Consider the following 17324-nt stretch of genomic DNA (forward strand, 5'->3'; position numbering starts at 1 on the left):
TCAAGCTTACAAAATATCAGGTAATTTTGTTGTAAATTCCGGTAGATTTAAATGTCCACCTTCACATACGAATTTCATGACTTCTTCATGTGATAAACCGGGATATGGTAAAGAGGCAAATGTAGCTATTTCCCATAATACAACACCATATGACCTTTTTTTCACATGATCATTAGAGGAAAAGAAACATGCATACAATATTAAGTGTAATTCATTTTATCAATATAAAAACTGGATAACAAAGTACAGTTTATCAAACATAAAAACACGTTTAAATAAGGTCTCAAATTAAATTCGATTGTTTTACAAAAGCAATAAAAGATTAGTGACAGTATTTCAGTGAAGTTAAGTACTCTGTAAACGATAATTTGTCCATCTCATTGTCCTTTTAAATGATATTGTCAACAAAAGTTTGATTTAAAAAATGACTGAGGTTTGAGAATTTCTTTACAAGTAATCTAGATTTTGCTAGTACTGATAATGATGTCTACAGTAACAAAGCAGTTTTAAAAATTCGACAATAATTTGCATAGAGGAAAAAAAATAAACAACTTCATCAAAACCATTCAGGTGAATTACAAATCTTTTTCACTAATTCGAAAGCATACACGAATACTGACACACTTCTTGTCGTTCATAATTTTACTGTGGTATTCAGAAGATTGTTGAGAATTTATAACTGGAGATCAATGTACAAATGGACTGGTAAGTTAGATTATGAAGATGGTAAAGAGGAATATGTATTTAATAAGGTATTCTAACGATGGTATCTCCTAAGATAAGATCTACTAATGTTTTCAAAGAAAATAACTCATATACCCATACAGATTGATAGTACCCGATAAACAGTCGTAATTATATGTTAAACTCAGCACTGACTTCATTATAACATAACTAAGAAACTGATTACTACTATAAAAATACATTCGAATGAACTATTCTATTATTTTTCAAATCTTTAAATAATTGATTATTGGACTTAACACAAACGGCTTATACTCTCAAGACAAATTACAATGTTAATGTAATAGATGTAAAGATCAATTCGGATTTAGTTCATAAATATGTAACTTAATATCGTATGTTCTATTTATTATCCGAGCATAATAATAATAGTAATAATAATGTGGTCACCAATGACTAGCTTTCAGAGTTAATTCCTGGAGTTCCGGTAAGAAGCCATAATGAGTGAAGTTTAGCCATCTCATGTTTCAGGCAGTCACTCAGCAAAAGCACTGGAAGATCGTTGTACAATATTGTGAATTGAATGAAGATAGATAAGTAAAATATCGGATGCCTGTTCAGTGATCTAGATGTTAAGCTATAGCCATGAAACTTGAAGGTTTTAGGGTTGAATCCTCTGAGGGATTATAAGTACATACTGCTTAGAATTCCTATAAAAAAGAACAACAGCTGTTCGGTAATTCTTTGTTTTCAGTGGTTGTCTAACTTGAGATCACTTCGTAGTGTAAATTATGAAATTTGGAAGAAATTTGAAACATAATGGAACTGAGAAATGCAGGACTATATTATGTAAATATTTATTACACTAATAACACTGGAAACGTTTTGTACTCTTTTTATCAATATATTCCGTTATTGTAGATATATCTAAAATGATACCAACCAGGTGATCATATTACATTAAATGATATCTTTATACATTCTTAAGATAGAAAATTATGTTAAAACACAATTATATGAACGAAGAATATTCTTTTCAATAATTTCTCATCAGGTTCTACAATTATCTCATATACAAATTAATAATCCATAAAATTGGACAGATTTAAGGCAGAGTACATCATTTAGAAATTGTAATATGTGAATCAAGAATTGTTGTTTGTCATGTGAAATCAAATGAGATCGTTAATGTTCGGGTTGACTAATATGAAGTGTTAACTTGAATCAGTTTATAAGTGAAATGAAATTGTGAGACAAATGATCAGAATAAATATGTTCAACATGGGGTGAAAGAGAAAATAATGGAATAAAAATCGGAAATTACGTAATATGTAGAATAATATGAATTAGTTTTACTAGTATAGGGGTTGTGGAGATTATTAAGTTTTTGATTAAGATCATGAACCGATTGATGTTAGACCACCTTTGGAAACCTGGAAGCACTGGACGGCCGTTTCGTCCTATTGCGGGACTCCTCAGCAGTGCGGATCCAGTGGGTTAAGCGTTCGCGCGCGAGACCGAAGGCCCTGGGCTCGAATCCCACAAGCGGGATAATGGATGCGCACTGCTGAGGAGCCCCACAATGGGACGAAACAGCCGTCTAGTGCTTTCAGGTTTCCAAAGGTGGTCTAACATCAATCGGTTCATGATCTCAATCAAAAATATGAATTAGGTCAGATATAGTAGATTTGGGGGTGGACACTGAATAAATTTCTCAAAAAGGTGAGCAAGTGTAATCATAATAGTAACAACAATGATAAAGGTGATAATCACAGTGGTAAAGATAATAGTAATAGTAATAAGATAAGTTTGGGACATAAAATGAACATTAATCAGATTACGTCGTCGTATTATAAAATTGATTATTAACTAGTTGACCCCAAAGTTGTCCAGGGTAAAAGGAGTGGCTGAACATACTTCTTTTGGATGCAAAGCTCTGGCTTTTTGATCCAAATCGCAATTGCTTCAGCCGTCTGTAAGATTCGCAGTCTGATGGGATTAGGTAGACTGTTGTTAACACGATAGACTATTGCAAAAGATTGCTCTATGTTGGCTGTATGTCCTGTTTGACCTAGATGGTCTGCGATGGAACTATTAACAGTTTTGACTAAACCTTTGCTTAACCACACGGGGAGGTGCTCACGAGCCCGAATGTTCAACATTAACGATCTGAATTGATTTCATATAACAAACAACAATTCTTGATTCACATATTACAATTTCTAAATGATGTACACTGGCCTTAAATCTGGTCAATTTTATGGATTATTAATTTGTATATGAGATAATTGTAGAACCTGATGAGAAATTATTGAAAAGAATATTCTTCGTTCATACAATTGTGTTTTAATATAATGGGAATTTTTCATCAAGAAAATTATATATATATATATATAATCTTAAAGAATCGCAAACACACTGACAACTTTAGAATGGTTCAGACGAAATCACTGTGAAATTTACTTACCAAACATCAGATTTAGAAGTAAAGTATGCAGATGATAAAGTTTCTGGTGCCATCCAACGTACAGGTAAACGGGCTTGTCCAATTTTCCTATAATATTCTTGATTATTTACAAGACGAGCTAAACCAAAATCTGTAGAAAAAAATAGATGGATGTTAGCCCTGAAAAAGTAAAGATAATCTAGGGAAGATCAATTTGACATAACTGAACGACCTATCGAGATTGAATTCATTCAGAAAACATTATTATTATTATTACATCCAAACACCATAGTCTAATGAATCATATTTTCAACAGTATACACTCTCGAGGAGAATAAAAGTTAAGCCTAGGTTTCATTAGGGCTCGAGTACACTACAGTATCTGAATCTCTCAATCGACTATATATTTCAAAGGAATTCTTTTATGTTCTATGGCCATTCAAATATTACATGAAACAATTCCTAATCAGAATACCAACTTTTATGACCCTGAGCCTGTGCTAAACTAATGACACGTTAACCAGCATTAGCAACCTTTAGTCAACTCCATATCCTTATTGGTCCTCTGTATAGAAGTCTCTCACCTATCCCTGCCTGTTGAGTCCAGAACAGAAATATCAGCCTCCGCTGTGTTTATCATATATTTCAGACATATGTAGTTTACATACAAACAGACCAGACCGCATCAAACCATAAAATGAAGAATACTAATTATACAAAATCAAGCCAAAAGTGACTGTCTGAGATACTGTAACTAATAAATTGGGAATAAATTAAGAGTGACAAATCATATAACAGTAGTCAATAGGTTAAAAGAAAGCTTATGATAAAAGGAATATGAATATATACAGAATCTAGTTGTTTAACAGTTATAAATATAAAGACAAGGACAACGTGCTCCTTTGATGTGAATACTTTATTTACAAATGTACCTAAGAAAAACTATTGATATTTTGTGTGACTATATCTCTTTGATGAATAACCTTCCATTGCCATTACCTGTCAACACTCTTAAAGATTTATTACTATTGTGTACTAATAATGTAAAATTCACTTTTGAAGGTGTGCACTTTGCACAAATCGATGGTACAGCTTTAGGTAGCCCTTTAGGACCGTTGCTAGCTGACGTGTTCATGGGATATGTTGAAAATCTAGCTGGAGACTCCATTCGAAAGATGGGTCTGTATAAATGGCATGTTGATGATATCATAATCATAGGGAGTAAAGGTGAAGATGTAAACTGCTTGTCAAAAGAACTCAATACAAGTCAAAAGCACATTTCTCTTACATGTGAAGAAGAGGAGAACAACCAACTTCCTTTTCTAGACATCCTGATTAGTAGGAGAGATGATGGTTCCATTCAACGTCCTATATATAGGGAGCCAACATGGACAGGGTAATATCTTAATTTCCATAGTCATTGCTCAATTCGTTACAGACCTGGGTTAATAAAGAGCTTATTCAATAGAATCAATCATATTTGTACTAGTGATACTAATGAAGTAGAGCCGAAGCTCTTGACTGATACGTTAATGAATAATGGTTATTCATCAAAGTTCATAAACCTCTGGAAGGGTTGCAATACGACTAGACCTATGACGCTTCTGATACTCAGAAAGCGAATTTACATTATGTTACCATTTAGAGGCGACACAAATAGTTTCATGTTGAAACAGAGACTTAAATTAGCTACCAACCAGACATTTTATGCAGCCCAATATGTCGTTATCGAAAAGACAAAGTCTGTGTTTCACCAAAAGCCCAAACAACACGTAAGCGATTGTGTTTATCAGTTTACATGGATGTTCGGGAAGACGTACATACGGAGGAGCAATCGTGATTTGCAATTAAAGGTTGAAGAACACATACCAAAATGGCTACAGAAACAAATGGATTCCAATGGTCAAATAAGATTACAGGATAGACAGACATCATCTTCCATCGCGAAACATAAGGTCGACATCAAATCAGCATTTGTAGTGTTATACAAAAGCCTTCAAGGACATATACTAAGGTTTATTGAAGCCTTGGCTACACGGAAATTGAAACCCCCTTTACGCGTTAAAAAAAACACTTAACCTACCCTGGTAATACTGATTTATTATCCAGAATGGTAATCACACTGTTTTTGTGTACTTTAACATTATTTTTTTTGTTACGGCTTACCTTTAACCTGTCTAGTTGATAATTTAATTTTCATATATAAATCGTTCTTAACAAGTATATTATGTGTGATCAAATTGTTCGAAATGTATTACGCAAATATATCATATAATTGTGATAAACTTCATCTTCTCATTGCATTATCGAAAGTTATACTATATATATATATATATATATATATATAAAATATTAGTCCATAAAAAGATTCTAGCAGTTACCGTTCATTTATTCTTCGTTAGTATATAACAAATTCTAATGATTATTTTTGCTTTTTATATTGTTAGAAAGAAACAAAAAACAAAAAAACCTCATTCATCAGCTGATATCAGTTCATTTGATAACATTTACGTAACAATTTGATCACTGATAAAAGCAGTTTCTATCAATAGGAGTCACTATTGATTAATCAGAATCTTTTTTTGTTGCTGTTGTAAATAATGTTAACAACTTAAAATGTGATCATTTATTATTTTAACATATGGATATTGGTACAAAGGGGCACCAGATACATATGCGCCATACAAATCAAATGAGATTTGTGAGAGGGCTGTGATACTGCCCGGGTGCCCAAACCGAAGCAGGTGGTTTTTTTGGGAGCCACACCCGGAGCCTTTGACCTAAAGGTCAGATCAACAAGGCAGTGGAGCATCGTAAGGAAATGTAGTCCCATGGAAGCCAGTGACCAACGATTGGTTCATACGCTATTTGATCCTTCGGGATACTGGAGCCCATGTGCACCATTGGTTTAGAATCAGGGTTTTCCAACTCCCCTAGGTGGACTCTCCATGTTCACCAACCCGGTTAGACCGCCAGACATTCGCTTTTTGTCTTCTCAATTTCGTAAACGATATCCCCGCCACGAGAAGGAGGTGAGTAGGACTTCCCTAGAAGAGGCTGTATACGCGTAGCCATGTGAGAGCATTTCGAGAGGACTCTCTCCACTTTCGGCCGTACCAGGGCATTTGGGGGCTTGTGATCATTATCACTACAAATTTTAAAATACTTCTACTATAAAAGAAGTCGAGTAGTAGTTGTAATGATAAAAAGAAAACTCTTGTTCAGCGATTTATAATAAATTTATTATTACAGAGAATACAATAAAAGAAGGGAGAAGGGATTAATTTATGCAGAGTACAATACAAAAATTATGATACATTTAAGCTACGAAAATTAAAATAAATAGAAAAAAAACTGAATACATTTTCATATTATTTAGTAAATCTTTTATACAAACTTGAAGTACAATGCAATTTCTCATAGGATTACTTTAGATTATCATCAGTAAGTGATTTTAGAGAATCGGTAACATGCGTTCATTTCACTATTATTAGAATGGGATATCATGGAGATTGTAGTAATTTTTTTTTAATAGCTGAATTTATGAATTGATCTAAGCTAGATCACCATTGAAAATCTGTAAGCACTAGACTAATGAATTTAGTTATTAAAAAATTACTACAATCTCTACAAATCCCACTAATAATAATCGTGATATTCTCATTTATGACTGTCTTCAAGACGGATTTCCTAAAATTCTAGTGAGAAGCCGTGACCAGTGGTGTCTAATACGTGTCGGGTAGAGACAGGTATCTACCTCAGACAATGGATGAAGGGTTGCGAAAGATCATGGATCGATTGAAGTTAGATATTAACAACACTGGTTGCCGATTCAGTGGTCTAGAGATTAAGCGTTCGCACGTGAGATCAGAAGTCCTGGGTTCAAGTCCCGTATGCAAGATCGTGGGCTCGCACTGCTGAAGAGTCCCATACTAAAATGAAACGGTCGTCCAACGCTTCCAAACTTTCAGTGGTTGTCTAGCTTAGATAGACTCATGAATTCAACAATTAAGATTCTATGTTATACTATAAAAATATGTATATAATAATTCTCATTTTCTTTGCAACAACATACCTGCAATTTTCACAGTTAACATAGAATTGACTAAACAATTTCGTGCAGCTAAATCACGATGTATAATATGCAATTCGGTTAAATAATTCATACCAGTAGCTAATTGTATAGCCCAATTAATTGCAAGTTGAATATCGATTGATCCTTGTGGACAATCATCTTTTGACATTTGTTGACGTAAATATGTAGCTAAATCTCCAAAAGCCATATATTCCATGATTATAACAGGATGAGTTGATGGCTAATCCATCAGATAACAAATATTGAAATTTGTTTAGTCACAAGATGTAAACTTTGAAAAAAACTATTAGACTGTGTATAACAGAACCAAAATGTTCTTTTTAAAAAAGTAGTGTCAAACAGTTGGATGTGAGAATATATATATATATATATATATATATATATATATATCACTAAATAAATTTAACATACAAGTGCCCGAAGGGTTGTAAATGATTATGTTACTGGATAGAAATCAGTTGACAAGAGTATTCAATCTTTGTACTACTCTACAGGATGCTTGAATTGCTGAAAATGTGAATCGGACGTCACAAAATAGACTTGAGAAAATCTAGCAATTGTTTAATTTATTGTAATTCAGTAATCAAGTACAAATTCACATACTCGATTGTCATTAATACTTTATATGTAAAGGTTAATGATTGAACTCGTTGTTCAAATTGAATTAGCAGATAAAGTATAACTCAATTCTATAAGTTGGTCGAATCCCTTAAGTCGTCATTTTGCATGAATAACTTATTGTACAGCGCATTATACACTAAGAAAGCAAACATGAAAATGGACTACAAATTTGAAAGAGCTTTATGTACCTAGATATAAAATCAATTAAATGTTTGACATCAATAATAATTACATACAGTGATGTTTCATTTTAATTCTTGAAAAGAAGTATCAAAAAGATCAGCATTTCAAAGTGTATCGTAATCGACGTTTTTCTTATGAAGTCCTAGTAAATCCTTTTCAAAAGTTGACCAATAACAAATGATAGTGAATTGTAGAGAGATGTAAAATTGTGAATCAGATTACCACAGATTATGAACTTTGAGAAAACTGAAACAATGAATCTAAGTAATTTACCATAATCTATTCATAAAATAAAAACATCCCCATCCTTTGTTTGTTGCATCGATCTTTACTTCTCTCTTATGAAAACACGTTAAATGTGCTTACACCTGTAAGTATATTCCATTCCACAAGTGAGAGTATAGGAACTAAATGTTTAATCGATTTTATTACTGAACCGACTAATTAAACCTAACTACCTAGTGATACTATACACTAACAACGTCCCTGGTAACCTTAACTAATCTAAATAATATCTAACCCGAACAATAGATCTAAAAACAACCTGTGACGTGTAATATGGTAGACCTGATTGACTGACGTAACGAAGTAATTAAAGCTTTTGTTGTCCCGTGCTATCTGTTCCCGTTTAATTTTCTCTAGATGTAAATGGTTATAATCACTCCTTTTTGGGACTGCAAATGACCTTAAATACATTGTTCACACATCAACAGAATGTCTTCTTAAAAAGAATTAATAGTTCCCGACTGACGCCTTGAACTTATGTAGTATATGTTTAAAAAATGTAATAACTAAACGTTTTTTGGAGAAGAACACTTCAAAAAGTCTTATATCACGTGTATCCCGTACATTTAATATTAATGTCGATATCAAGCTGTCTATGCTTGGAAACCGTCATGAATTCAGTTTACATAAACCAGAGTCTTTAGTATTTACAAAATCATTTTAGAAGTGATTGGTTATAAGCTACTTGACTTGGAATTCTTCGACTCAAAGTCAAAAAGTTATGTATGTGATAACGGCAAGAATGTTTAGTTTAAAAAAGATAAATAATTTTTGTAAGTCACAAAAAACCATTTATATCTATGGTATTCTTATCTTAAAAACAGATAAAATACCCATTTAATCGATAAAGTTGTAAATTGTCAAGTACTTTTTAAAGTATGATACAACTGCCAAAACTGAAATATTGCTTAAGATTGATCAATTTCCGGATATGTAACTCATTTACTAAATACCAACTTTTATATGAGAGGAAGTGCTATTATCTGGTTTATCTAACTGAATTAAGTAGAGTAAAATTATTAGTTAACCTTTACATATTTGGGCAGCATCATTGATGAACATGGCGAATCTGATGCAGATGTGAAAGCGCGGATCGATAAAGCAAGAGCAGCATATTTACAACTGAAGAACATCTGGAACTCAAAGCAACTGTCAACCAACACCAAGGTCAGGATTTTCAATACAAATGTCAAGACAGTTATACTGTATGGGGCAGAAACCTGGAGAACTACGAAAGCCATCATCCAGAAAATACAGGTGTTTATTAACAATTGTCTACGTAAAATACTTCAGATCCATTGGCCGGACATTATTAGCAACAACGTACTGTGGGAGAGAACAAACCAATCCCAGCGGAGGAAGAAATCAGGAAGAAGCGCTGGAAGTGGATAGGACACACATTGAGGAAAGTACCCAACTGTGTCACAAGATAAGCCCTCACATGGAATCCTCAAGGCCAAAGAAAAAGAGGAAGACCAGAGAACACATCACCCCGGGAAATGGAGATAGACATGAGAAAAATGGACAAGAATTGGATGGAATTAGAAAAGAAGGCCCAGGACAGAGTGGGTTGGAGAATGCTGGTCTGCGGCCTATGCTCCATTAGGAGTAAAAGGCGTACGTAAGTAAATTTATTAGTTGAAATTAATTTGTTTTAACCACTAAGCTACCACTAACATTCACTCTATTTCATGATAAATGCACAAAGAAAAACCGATGAATAGTCAGATCATTTTTATTGATACATAAGATCGAATGATTGGCTTATATCTCAAAATCTGTCAGGCGAAAAGTGTATTAAATATAAAAAGGCAGTCATAATTGTAATTCAGAACAATAATGATAATGATAATAATTGTAATAACAATAGTAATAAACTGACTTGTCTTAGTGCGATTCCCAAAAATTGTACAATATACTTGCAATTTAGTTGTTTCATAAATGACGCCTCATTGTAGAACTCGCGTATATCATCCATAATTGAAGCAGGGAACAAAGTCTGAATAACAAAATAATGAAATATTGTTTTTTTTTTATAGATAAACGGCGGTTTTTGTTGCACAGAACAAGTTAAACTGAAAATATCAATTAGCATGAAAACCAAGAACTAGATAAATCATCTAATTATATAAAAGCACTTATTAGAAATATATAGAGGTTTTGAATGGTATTGTATTTTTAAAGCTGAAAGACATATTTTAACTTTCAAAATAGTCTCTTATTATTGCTGGAGATAAAATCAATTTTGAATTAGTTAAAACGCAAAAATAAAAGGGTGTAAACTTTTGATGAAAGCATTTGGTTAGCGGAGCATCTCTCTAAGTGGTGGGACGGATTTGAGAAGCACGATGAAGCCCTCAGAGGCGTTCTCCCATGTAGCAAAGTCATTAACGATAGAACGGGACTATAACCAAATTGATAAAGAAGTTCTATCGACTAGCTTTGCCGTAAAAAGGGCCCATAAGATGACATTCGTTCGGCAATTCACCCCATGAACAGACCATAAACCGTTACTGGCCGTATTTAGGTCAACGAAGGGAATTACTATTTATACGGCTAACCGACTACAACGATGGGCAACAACACTTGTAGGCTGATTTCAAGATGAAGTACTAGTCTACTACAGCTTTGTGGCAAGCTGATGTCTTATCTAGATTATTAGGTTCACAGACAAAAATGTCAGGAGACAATCTTGTGGTAAATATAAAAGCTGAGACGGAAGTTCAACGCTTATTGAATGCTGCAATCGATGGACTACAAGTTACATTCGAAGATATCAAAGAAACCACTGAAAATGACAAGACATTAGAAGTTATCTTTTTACTAAATGGCCAAGGAGAACTTTTGCGGTACTTTCCTCGACGTGACTCTTTGATGATTCTTGACTCATGTTTTATTTTCGGTGGTGGAATTGTTATTTCAGAATTACTGCTCCACAAGACTCTTAAGCAAATTTACATTGGTCACCCTAAGATCAATAAGATGAAATCGTTAGACTTGAAGTCACGCTTATTGGCTCCCAATGAATAGAGATATCTAAAACAAATACCGTAACTGACTATCATGTTCACAAGCTGTTAAAAATCCTTCGAAATACAAACCACAGCAGTGGCCTAAGCCTTCAAAACCCCAAGGGAGACTTCACGCAGATTTTGCTGGTCCAGTACAAGGGAAATGTTTCTAGTTATTGTGGATGCATTTTCAAAGTGGCTGGAAGTATATACTATACCTAACTGTACAGTCACAGAAACAATCAACAAATTAGTTTGTTTATTTATTTCGGAGCCCCGGGGAACTTAGTGACAATTCATTTCGGACTCATTCAAGCACTTCTGTAATATGAATCGAATAACACATCTACGCGCTTTACCCTATCAAATCCAAGTGTATGGACAGACGGAACGCTTTGTCGACACTTTTAGAAGAGGATTAATAAAAGGGGGAGACGAGAGGAAAACTAGTCAAGTAATCACAAAAATCTTAACAGCTTATAGAACTACATCCAACCAACATTTAGAGACGTTGAAAGTCATACTGGTTATTATGCGATTACCAAGAAAATAAAATACAAGTGAATTCTACCTTACAATCAATAAGAAATTGCGTAACAGAAATACTAACTAAATGAGTGGCAGTTTTTTTTCAAAAGAAGTATTACATCGTTATAAACATGTTGATCAGTTAGTTAAAGCTAGACAATATGAATAACTAATTCAGAAGCATTCACTGACACTCAAACATGACATAAAAGTAACAATAGAAGACTTAACTTGATACGGTGCGTCAATCAGTAATCATCAAAATGACAGTGTACGTAATTTGTCAGGGAATAGCTTTATTTTGCAGATAATGAAGAAATAACCAATGGAAAGTTTACTTTTCCAGCGGACACATATATATGTAGAAAAAGTGTTCAGATTTTTCTTGATTCGGTTAGGACTTCATTCTTCCCTTTTCTTCCGAGAAGTCAGGGTTATGTACAGGAAAAATGGGTATACGGATACGGTGCATTACAAAAAAACTGAAATTATGTGGCGAGATTTTTTACATTGACAGCAAGAAATATTGTATAGTCAACAAATTAACTTACTTTTACAGCTACTTCAAAACCAATAGATCCTCCTCCTGCAGCAAAACATTTCGAATTTGTAGTGGATTCTCTAACAATTCCATTTGAATCAATCACAGATAATTGTTGACTAGCTGGAGTAGATAGACGTAATATACATCCTTTGTATACCATACCAAATGAACCTCGACCCAATGGTGTATCAGTGTCTATTATTAAATCATTCATGGGAATTATCCATTCATTGGAAATGCCAGCATTTGCTAATTCCCATTCTTCATCTCTCCATGGTTTGTTTTGCAGTCGTTTCCTATAAGTATGATATAGTTTATTAACTGACATTATTTGAAATTGTTTGATTAATATCGAAACATTCGTTTATTTTATATGATTCAGTTTCATTTAAAATCAGAGTAAGCTATGAATACTAAGATTGCATAACAGTTGAATAGAAGTAAAACAACATACAAGTAATTGGTTTTAAATAGGAAAAAGAGAATTCAGCGAAGGAAATTTTCTTTTTGACGAAATACTTTACTGAAGCTGTACATTCGTATATATAGTTCTATGGAAAATATATGTCTATAGGAAGATAGAAAAGATTACATTATAAATTTATTGCCTATGTAACGTGTTCCACATGAGCAAACAAATTTATAGATACACACTGATATGGCTCAAAGCGGAAGTTTATCCTTAACACATCCAATAATAGTAGGCCAGTTTGAAAAACCAATTCGGAGCTTAGCTGTGTAGAACGATTTATTCAACGATTTTGAAATCCGTTTATTTAAGATTTCAGTGGCCGTGTCTCCTTTAAATTCCATATTCGTAAACAAGGTTTTCTTCTGTACTGTCGATGCTTTTTCAAGATGGGGTTTAGGTGTTAATTTGCTATTGACGAATCTAGGTGGATAACTATTTCTGATGAGAGTCTATCGAAGTTGAAATGGTTCCTCATCTATTGTGTCAGTGGAACAGATTCTCTTGATCCTAGAGGATAAAGAGTGAATTAAGTTCTTCTTTCTACTCAATGGGACCCAACTATGGAAATTCGTATACTGTTCATTCCAGGTAGATTTTCTATACATCGATCACTGTAAAAAAGCCATCCGGCATTCTTTCCAATCGGACATAAAAAAATGAAACTCATTGTTTGCCTCTGCTTCTAAGGTGAATTGAATTGAGGGGTGACAATTATTGAAACTATTCAGAATTTCATTGAGGTCCATGTCTTCTTCACAAATAATGAAAGTATCATCCATATATCTCTTACACAAATGAAATCTCTCAATTATTGGTCGAAGTACCGAATTTTCTAAATTGGCCATGAAACAATCAGGCAAGAGAGGACCTAATGGAGAACTCAATGCAACTCCATCTATTTGTCTATAGAAATCATCATTAAATCTAAATTGCGCGTTGAGCGTACGTCGTAGTAGTTCTTTTAGATAATGTTTTGGGATACACATATCAAGGTTATTTTTTTCAATATAGTCACATAAAAAACAAGTAGTTTCTGTGAGAGGAACATTTGTAAAAAGAGAAGTGACATCTAATGAGATCATTTTCTTACCAATGATGTTAATATTTCTAATTGAGTCGACAAATTCAAATGGATCAAAAGAATTATATTTATTGATATGATATTTGACAGGTTGTAAAATGTCAGCTGACCATTTGGCAATCAAGTGATACAGAGAGTAGACCTAGAACGACATTATTCTTATGAACGTTTTGGAGTCCATATAGCCTTGGTATAACGGAACCCGATGGTTTAAAATGTGCATAAAGATCACAATCGATAATAAACTCATCTTTCATCTTCCTTAGGATTTTAATTAACATCCATTCAGTTTGTTTAGTTGTGTCTTTTTGAACGGTTTCTTTGGAGAATTTGATAGGATCGGATAATATCGAAGATACTTTGGTAACATAGTCAAGACGATCCATAAGGACAATTCTTGCACCCTTCTCTGGGCGACATAACACTAAGTCCTGATTTCTCCGAAGATCAGATAATTAGGCAACTGCAGGATATTAGAATTATTATACTATTATAACAGATACTCTTGAGATGAAGGTTCGAACCCCTATTGGATTTCTACTTTTGGATAATTCAAATACATAAATCCGTATTTCTTTATTGAATAAGATTAATTTGTACAAACGATGAAAAAGGAATTAAAATCAAAATGATTTGATTTAAAAACAAAACTGTGTACTTGTAAACTGTTATTCGATTAAAACTATTATTATAATTTTAATTGTCAAATTTTTTTTAAACCCCAATGGGAAGATACAAGCCAAACAATACCAAGTGAATTTAAATTCACCCCATTGCACAAGCAAGTGGCTATCAGGACTCAGTAGCTAAGTGGATAACGCGATGGCGTTTGAAGCGAACAGTACTGAGTTCGAGTCCCAGAGTGAACATCAACTCTGAGATGCAGGTACATCCAGTTGACGAGTCCCAAATAGGACGAAACGCGCGTCCTGGATTCCACTGCTAGTCACTATCCATCATTGCTTACAAAAAGCTTGTGAATTAAGACAATATCGAGGCATACGCACAGTATGCACATATGCCAATAACAGACTGATCAATTACAGTCTTAAACCTCAATGGGAAGATACAAGCCAAACAATACCAAGTGAATTTAAGTGTCAAATGATATAAATAATACAAAATCGAAGAAATAAGTATTAAAAGAAAACAAAAACAAGTCAATTTACAATTTTATACATTCAGTTACCTGATAAAGGAAGTAGATAAGATTATGCAATATATTTCCAAACACACAATAATAATTGGATTTAATTAGAATTTGATTACAATAGTAAATATTAATTGAATTTCAATTAAAAGTATAATTATTCATTCAGAATAAATAAACAATAACATGGTGTTTTATAATAAGTAAGGTCAATATTAATGCTTATGTGAGAAGTAATCTATAAAAGAATTTCTCCTTATTTGATATGATATTTCAAAGTTATAGATTTTATATCTCAACAAAGTAAACAATGTTTCCATTATTCAGCTCATTGTATTCACACACACACATACACACACACTTTGAAAATGATTGGTTAAAAATTTATCCAGAATTAAGAGTATGCATTTCATCCTTTTTGATACTTGTCAGGTGAATGATGTAACCGTTGTACAAAGTAAAAGCTATTTGAAGTCGATAGCTCAATATATAACTTGATAGTGCATTAACGGAAACATACCGGATTTGAGCTTGAATGTGAACATTAATAATCAGATCCAAGGATATTCATTTGACAAATCCTAACTAGGAGTACACAAGAATCCTGGTTTCTATTGCTAGCTATTATTTAACTTTCATAAAAACTTGTAACTAAATCATAATATCGAGATAATCTACTAACGATGGATTATATGCCAAAGAAGATTGATCAATGGTACACGTTAACATTAATAACGGGAAAAATAAAAACCATAACCAAAGAAAATGGTCATCAAATTTGTAATTTTATTTTATTAATAAATAGATATTCAGTGTGCACTACTTATGTCGACAGAAATAAGTAGTGTGTAGCAGAAATTGGAAGCCAATGATGTATTCATTGTATAGTTTTCATATTTTACAAAGCTACTGTTTGATTTTGTATAAAACAATAAATTTGTTTTCCCCATTAAGTCCCCATTCACTACAGATATACTGTAGATATTTATTTCGGTTTGATGAATTATCTAAAAATAATTTCATATGTGTTATTAATAAAATATTACAATAAACGATTAGACTATAATTTACGGACGATTTTTGAGCGACGCAGAAGTGACCTTGAGAGTGTCTACCTACTTAATAGGGATTAATGAAGGTTATAAAGCAGTTTGATGAATAAAGACAATGATTTACAGTTGACGGTAAGGGTAAGGATTTGGATTTATGGTTTTTATCATTAGCTGACATCAGCTAAAATGCCGAGACACTATTTGGACGACTTGGTCAGTGGACTTCGCGCCAAAACCCAAGACCTGTTATCCTAAATTTGCTTGGTTCGTTCATGAATTATAATTTCGCTCAATAAACTACCTGATTATACATGAAATATGGGTTGCATTTTTTTCCAATCTATTTAAGTAGTATATTAACGACAACCAAACAATGAAAAGTATAAACATGATCAATAGTAATAAATACAGTAGTAAATAGAAATGTACAAAATCAAACACACCAATGTTGGTATTCATATAATAATAATGATAATAATTACCGTGCAATTCTCCGTTGAATACATACTGCTGCCAAACTCAGAAGAATGATAATGAGTATAAAACAAATGACCAAAATGTAGTAATGTTCTATTTGAATGAAAAATAAAGAGACATGGTGTAGTTTTTATGAAAAGATTATTAATAATTATAGATGATAAATATAAATGTTTTTTATATCCCAATAAGTAGAAAATGGCGTTTCCGATGTTTCGTGACTTCATACAAGATATTTCTTCAGAGTAAATAAATAACTGAATTAAATTAACACGATTGTACATAATAAAAAGGAAACAATACGAAATACTTTTAGTACAATCATAATAGATTGGTTGTCTTATAGAAGACTTAAAATTTGTAAATTTTGAAGATCCGCTGGAATATATAGATTATAGAGTTCAATTATAGAACTCAGTGAAAAGAGTAAACTACATTTTTTGTTACAATATATTGATCTGGTTACAAAATTAGTATTGTTATAGAAAGAATGAAGAGAACATACAACCAAATTAATTTATATGTTACAATATTTTTGGTTACTATACTTCAAGAATAAAAATTGTATAAATTTTAGAGCATTACATACTAACGCCTGCTACTCCTCGTGGAGGAGCATAAACAGCCCAACAGCAATCTCCATTCAACTCTGTCCTGGGCAATTCTTTCCACATGCTAATTATTTCTTTTATGT

At 32.9% G+C, this 17324-nt stretch overlaps 1 protein-coding gene across 1 annotated transcript in view; it reads right to left on the reverse strand.

The window, feature by feature from the left end:
- Nucleotides 1–17324, reverse strand: part of MS3_00005028 (uncharacterized protein) — a 60598-nt gene that overhangs the window by 2110 nt on the left and 41164 nt on the right. The window contains exons 17-22 of the mRNA XM_051213040.1: nt 16636–16723; nt 12406–12694; nt 10198–10314; nt 7206–7446; nt 3152–3281; nt 11–154 (exon numbers count right to left, since the gene is read on the reverse strand). Of these exons, the coding sequence (XP_051068974.1) occupies nt 11–154; nt 3152–3281; nt 7206–7446; nt 10198–10314; nt 12406–12694; nt 16636–16723 (1009 nt within the window). The remainder of the gene's footprint in view (nt 1–10; nt 155–3151; nt 3282–7205; nt 7447–10197; nt 10315–12405; nt 12695–16635; nt 16724–17324) is intronic.

The sequence above is a fragment of the Schistosoma haematobium genome, chromosome 3 (assembly GCF_000699445.3).
Source record: "Schistosoma haematobium chromosome 3, whole genome shotgun sequence".
NCBI classification, from domain to species: domain Eukaryota; kingdom Metazoa; phylum Platyhelminthes; class Trematoda; order Strigeidida; family Schistosomatidae; genus Schistosoma; species Schistosoma haematobium.